The 7,200-nt window shown below is 42.3% G+C and overlaps 1 protein-coding gene across 1 annotated transcript in view; it reads right to left on the reverse strand.

Annotated features, from left to right (window-relative positions):
* gpc3 (glypican 3) overlaps nucleotides 1-7,200 on the reverse strand; it is a 148,649-nt gene that overhangs the window by 33,939 nt on the left and 107,510 nt on the right. Inside the window, exons 4-5 of the mRNA XM_030146194.1 lie at nucleotides 3,565-3,722; nucleotides 2,910-3,035 (exon numbers count right to left, since the gene is read on the reverse strand). Of these exons, the coding sequence (XP_030002054.1) occupies nucleotides 2,910-3,035; nucleotides 3,565-3,722 (284 nt within the window). The remainder of the gene's footprint in view (nucleotides 1-2,909; nucleotides 3,036-3,564; nucleotides 3,723-7,200) is intronic.

Here is a 7,200-nt window from a genome sequence, read left to right on the forward strand (position 1 = left end):
CAGTCTGAATGAGCTCCAGCCTCAGAATAAACAACAGCAGGGACAAAGACGCAGGTGCTGAGAGAAAACATAATGGAGTCTGACACTTTTCACGCCACCTGATGGATCACACCTCTAGTCCCGCTAAGGCTGGTGACAAGGTCAAAGGTCACAGAACGAGGAATGAAAGCTTTATTAGTTTCCAGCACACGCTACTTCTCCTGGCTGCACGTCATGTTTAGCAAAAAGCGAATCAAATTTAGATCATATCTAAAAGAGCTGTAGTATAAATGTTTACGGTTGACACAGCATCTTATCTATTATCAGAGTTTTCACACCTCTGCCTGCTTTTACACTGTCATTACATCCAAGGGGGGAATGGAAATGCAATGTTTTGAGTTGACACGGCATTACATTTGTTACCACAGTTATCAGCGTAACGCTCTTTGATGTGGTGAAAAGACTAGCTCCTCTGATCTTGGCTCCAGGTGGTAGATGGTAAACATGGCTGATAAAAAAAAAAAAAAACACATTTAGCTCCGAGATCACTCCTCGAGTATTGGAGACATTCAGCAGCACCCGACCCCTCCAGTGTACCCCCACCCTCCCCCAGCCGCCACCACCCACACCCACCAAATCTAAATTTATCCACATGAAACAATGCAAGTCTGAATGCCACTGTTTGGAGAAGCTTCTATAGGGGAGGATAATAGAAGATGATCCAGAACAAATCTCGGAGGGAAAATGCACCCGCAGGAATTTGCAGGCGTCTGCCCTCGTAGATGACACAGAGAATAGCTTGCCACAAAATGTTGTAATCTCTCCATCAGTTCGTCTCTCTCCTGCCTCCCTACTCCTTGCTATCGCGCTCTTTGGTCCAGCTTGTAATGATCGCCTCGAGACAGCTTTGCCCTCCTGCTAAACCTGAAGTCCTCTCTCTGGACTCTTTCTCTTTTAGCAAACTGTGACAGTCAGATCACACTTTACACTGAATTCTCAAGTAAAACATAGCTCAGACTACTGCTTGTCTGTAACTTGTGCGTCTGTGTAGATTCAGTTATGAACAGAGTAAAAAAAAAAAAAAAAAGAAGAAAATGAATGATATCTATAACTACTGAAGCCAAATTGAAATTGAAGCCAGCTGATGGCACAGCAGAAAGGAGGAAGTTATGATGTGTGGAGCCAAAGGACAGGGGTGAAGTGAAATATTGCAAAAACCAAATTAGGTTTCACAGGGTGCACGGGAGATGTTGGATGAAGGAGGAGAGAACGATCGAAACAGCAATTAACTAAAGCGAGAAGAAGGTGACAGCACGCCTGACATTAATAACATCCCATAGAGCCAAAGTCAAGATTTACACTTGCACTCAGTGGGAGAGGGGGGCCCTTGTGTGAGGCTCATCAACTCTGAGAAAACTTACCCTTCAACTCACCTACACTCCCATAGATACGTACCGGGAATAGAGGATTCAGACTATTTGTATTTATATTTAGAAAGCCAATTAAACCTGAGCAGAACCCTCCTATGGGCCGCAAGGTCTTCTCTTTGGATGGATTTTGTCCAAAGATGCATTACGACCCTACGGGTGTCAAATAGACAGCAGGTAAAAGTGGCTAAAATCTCACTGTTGTTCACATACAGTCACGAAAATCTGCAATCAAGTATGAACTCATGTATGTATCATGTGACTAAAACAGACAGAAAAGAAAACATGGAATGCCTAAAAGCACTGTTTTTAGCATTACAATGCCATAGCTATTGATGCAAAAACTGAAGTAATTTTGGTTATTATCAAGAAAACATGGAAAATGTCTAGATATCAGCTCTGATATTAAACTCTTACGAGCTATTTTTGTTGTTATCATTATATTTGTCCAAACAAATGTACCTTTAGTTGTACCAGGCATTAAAATGAACAAGAAATTGAAGAACACAAGGGGTGGTCTAATAATTTTTTCTGTGACTGTATGATGTGTGAAGATGTTCTTTTTTGTTACAGTGTAAACAGTACAAGTCACAGGGAGTCAGCTCTGTTCTATTCTGGTTCAGGACACTCATATGTAAATTGAATCTGATATAGATCTGATTTTCTGTGATGTACATCAGAATACATGCGACTTTTATGCTATTCTACATCAACATTCATCAGAATTGTGCACTGTTGGTGGTCACTTAGTCTCTCTTCATTTTCATACTGGTCCTATTAATCATCCAGCGGTGGATTTCATTAAATTCAACAGCTACTTACAAATTAAATGTTCCAGTTAATCTGTTGAAAGTGTTAATTTGTGTCTGCTAAAGCATATCGGTTATTCACCTCATAGCCGTTACTGTATTGCATTACCACTTCCATTGTAAATAGACTGATGTATACATTTAATATACTATTATAATTTATTCTTCATACCTCTTATTTATTCTTGTTCTATCTTTTTTTAACCTCTTTTTGTAATAAGGTGAGAGAGAACAGCATTTCAATTATGTGTATGTCCTGTGCATCTAGTGAACTGACAATAAGAAATCTTTGAATCTTTCTGAATCTTTGAATACAGCTAAACGTCTGTGTTTGGTCCAAAACACATATATATTCAGTTTACTGTAATAGTAAACTAATAATCAGGCTGAAATTTGAGGATTTTGCCTCATTTTCTGAAAAAAGTGCTCAAAATTATGATCTATAATTGTTGTATCCTATTGTCAGTGTGCTCCTGTGTGCTGTGTGAGACATACCTGTTATTTTCTTGTTCATGTGTTTAATTACATCAGGCTCTATTATTTGCTAAACTTTAAAAAAAAAAAAATGTGAAGAGCTAAACAAAAACCAAACAAACCTGAGCTGAGCAGTAAATCTGAGCTGAGCGCTGAGGCTGGCAGTGTGAATGCAGTGTTTTATGGCTGTAGATTTGAGTAAAACAAGACACTGATTTACCTGTCTGTCATCTCCTGGCCGTTCCAGCAGAGGGAGTGATTTGTGGGAGGAGGCTCGCGGCTGCACAGTGCCTCTCCTAGACCACTGTAGAAGGAGATAAAGCCCCTCAGGCTGGATATGAACTCCCTGAAGGAGGCAAAAAAGACAGGAAGCGTTCAACACAGAGAAAACACAACAGTGGAGTTAATCTGAATATAAGTTGGATTCATCAGCTGGGAGAAAAGCAGAAAGATAAGACTGTCCTGAGAGAGCGAAGGAAAGAAACAAAGAGAAAGATGAGGAGACAGAGAGGGAATTGAGCTAGATAACACTGAAACAAAGTCGATGAGATCCCCTGTAGAAACAGGCAGTAAAAGAGGAAAGACTAAGCGGTGTCTCTGTTCCTAATTGACATTTATCTGACCATGGCGCTGCCGAAGCCAGCGACCCTGCTGGGTATTACTGCACTGTTCATTTAAGCCCGTTACTGCATCAAGGGTGTTAAAAACACTCGAGTGGAGAAAGATGATGTGTCACTAGGAAACAGGAGGAAACCTGTCCAAAGTGTCAGGAGCAATATTTGTCTGTCGGCCAAATGTTTCCTACAGGAAGTAAGTGCTGCTGCTTGATCAGCTGGAAAGGTCTCAGGCTGGATTACAGTCCCCGATTTCCTCACCTGCGGAGCCCAGCCAAAGTCTCATCAGCATCTGAGGAAGAGGATGAGGATGAGGAAGGCTGAGTGCTGCGGCCTGCGGAGGCGGCGGGAACTTGGGGAGGAGGGGATCCAACGGAGCGAGAGGCCCTCGGTGGAGACTGTCCACACATCCCACTCACCTGCACAGGAAGAGAAAATAAGAAAACAGAATCAAACGATGACCTCTTCACCCCATTTATATTTCATTGCTCCCAGTTTGTTACCTCCGCCAAGGACGGTGAAGGTTATGTTTTCATCAGGGTTTGTTTGTCTGTCTGTTAGCAAGATAACTCAAAATGTTATAGATCGATTTTGATGAAATTTTCAGGAAATGTTGATACTGGCACAAGGAACAAATGATTACATTTTGGTGGTGATTGGGGGGGTGCGGACTGATCTGCCTTGGTGGAGGTCTGCGCTCTCCAAGTGCTTTTCTAGTTGTTGTTATCGTTTTTTTGTTTTGTTTTTTTTTACATTAGGCTGTTTACTTATACTCTAATAGCAATGACACTGCAAACTATAAGAACCTGTCAACAGCCAAACTGCTGGCCTGAGTCAGCTGAGCCCCTCTGCAAATTGTCATCTGTTTGGGATTGTTTATTTTTGGGAGGGATGAAAGCAAAGGATTTGCATAACAAACAAGTCATTGTATCCACTGCCAGGCATTTCTGCCTTGTACGAATTTGTAATCATAACACTCCAAAAACGCCAGCGTGAAAATAAGGCCTCTCGTTTGCTTCTTTCCCCATGTAAATTCCATTGTGTTTCCACACGGGACAACATAACAATAATAAATAAGAAGTCTCTCTCTGTCTCTCACTGATAATGGACCTGGCACATTCTTTTCAGGTGCAATAAAAATGCAAATGGCTGTTAATGTTTAGCTTGTGGTTTAATGATTTGCCTGTGGTTTAATTTCCCCCGGGATTACTGGCCCAGGCTTAATTCTGCCATGTAATGTTAACAGCTAATTGTGCCCAGCTCCCCTTAAGTGAATAGGCTGGTACCGCTGCAGCTGAATACTGATGGGACCTGATAGAGCAGCACTGGACATCTTTATCTTGTGGTGACCAAGGCCACATGCCCACACAAGCACACAAACACACACAAACACACAGATTCCCCAGCATGAACACAAATGACTAATTTCACACGTTTGTTTTATACGAACATAATGCACCTAAGCCCATTAACATGATCAACATGCACTCCTACATAATATGCTCATTGCCAACAGTGTGCAGCACACACGTACATTAGACACACACACACACACACACACACACACACACACACACACAAACACACACACAAACACAAACACAGGCACACTTGTTTGCATGCTGACACACAGAAATGCAGATCAGCTGTGAGACAAAATCATCAGGGTTAATCAATACAGTGTTGTCATCCAAGGATAAAGTGCACACGCACGCAGGCACGCACACACACACACACGTCTCTCTATGTTTGTGTGGACATCCCACAGACATCATGGGTTCCTTGTATCCCCTTACCATCACAACTGAATGCCTAACTCTGTTCTTAACATCACTCTATACGAAAAGCCCTTCTTCACTACGTTTTTAAAGTCAGATTAAAACATTCCTAAAGTCAATCAGTACGACTGGAAGGCCAAAACCAACCACCCTGACCTCAATTCAGCCGGGAGAATTCTCGATTTAATTCATCAATTTATTCAACCCTTCATTTAAGCCTTTAAAATCACTGAGGCTTCCCTCTTTTGTACTGATTCGCAAAGGTAAAATCGTTTTTAATAAAAAGTATTGTAAGTTTGAAATCGTAGTCTTGAATTGCCCAAGGCGAGTGAGTGTCGATGGTAAGATTTGAGTGGCAGGAAAAAAATCTGTAATTCTCTAAGTTCAGAATAAACCTAGTGACTCTTGCAGCATAAGGCAGTTAGTTAGTGGAGTTTGGCTCTGTGTTCCAGTCGGGCATAAATGTTATATAAGGTGACAAGTATCCAAGAAAGGATTTATAGATGAAAAGATGAAGACGTTTATCACGCCTCTGCGCCTGGGATGACCAAGCAACAGGCAGTGTCATAGGGGTCTGCAGTAGCACAGAAATATAATAAGTCTCCATCAGAAAGCCAGACTCAACTTTATAATAGTCTGTCGGTTAGCAGTGACACTACTGAACCCGAAACTGCAATTTGATAAAAGAGATAGAAAACACCACAATGTTACAGCCATTTATAGATACAGCCCAAATTTACTGCTGGGGACTGCACAGGTAGAAGAGATGCACCTTTAAAGTGTCATGCAGATCTGCTAATATGTCCTCACATCACCAAAAACAGAAGAATACTAAAATGCATCCTCAACTAAATAAGACGTGTATTTACACAATAACACTTAGTGACTTTCTGTGTAATTACAAGACAAAACGCTGATGTACATTAATTTCCTGGGCTCTAGAGCTGCATAATTAAATGAATAACAGTGTCAACCTGTGCAACTGTTTAACTGCAAAAGCTTGAACTTGAGAGGTCCAGTGTGTGTGTGTGTGTGTGTGTGTGTGTGTGTGTGTGTGTGTGTGTGTGTGTGTGGTGATATTTTGGCTTGAATGACACAAAGCATGAGGCACTGTGTAAACTCTGCAAAGTGAATGGCAATACATTTTGCTGGCAGACTCAAGCTAGTACTGTCCACAACAATTACAATATGATTTTTTGTTCTCCAAATCATGCAGTCATAAATTAACCATAACAGTCTTAAACATCAAATTGTGAGTATTACGGTTACGAGAACCTGCGTTTTGTCCTCGCAAGGGAGCCAAGCCCCCACAAGAAGCTGTAGAAACAAATTCACAGCCCCATAAAGTAATAAATACCCTGACCACACACAAAGTCCTGATCGTGACAGATGGCTGATTTCTTCAGCACCAGGCATTTACTAATACCCAGCATCCCTGTCTAGCCATCTCCACGAACACACTCCTGTCGTGTACTTGGAGGAAATCACACACATACACACACATACACACACACATTGCCTTTGCCATCCTTCCACATCTTCCTCTCGTGTAATTCTCCCCCTTTCTGCTGTGCTTCGCCTGGAGCCAGCCGGTGCTCCCACAGGCCATGATTAATGTGATTGGAGCAGCGTTCCTCTTTATGTTTGTGCATTCACAGGAAGCTGTAGGGGAGTTGTGGCACAAGGGAGAAACTGATTCAGCGCACGGTCCCTCCGCCGCCTCCACCTCCCCACCCGTCGATTGTTTCTAGATTCTTCAAGGAAGGGGCTCATTAGTGGGGTATTAATATCACCCAGGGCTGGACTAACACAACCAACAGGAGAGTCTGCAGATAAAGCCTGCCTCAGCGTGAGAGCTCTGAAATATCTGCACACTTTTATCTGCACTGAGCAGCCTGCCTCACCGAGAGAGAGAGGTGCTGACGGCCAGTAATACAACACACACACACACACACACACACACACATTAACAGACACACACTGAGCTCACAGTCCACATGTCCATGAGCCTGCACACCTGCTTCTCTGGTTCCATGCGGCGCTCAGCTTGTGCAAACACGGTGTAAAGATAAACTCCAAACAAATTAATGGAAATGCACATGAATCCTGACACTATAGT

Source organism: Sphaeramia orbicularis, chromosome 10 (assembly GCF_902148855.1).
Source record: "Sphaeramia orbicularis chromosome 10, fSphaOr1.1, whole genome shotgun sequence".
In the NCBI taxonomy this organism is placed as follows: domain Eukaryota; kingdom Metazoa; phylum Chordata; class Actinopteri; order Kurtiformes; family Apogonidae; genus Sphaeramia; species Sphaeramia orbicularis.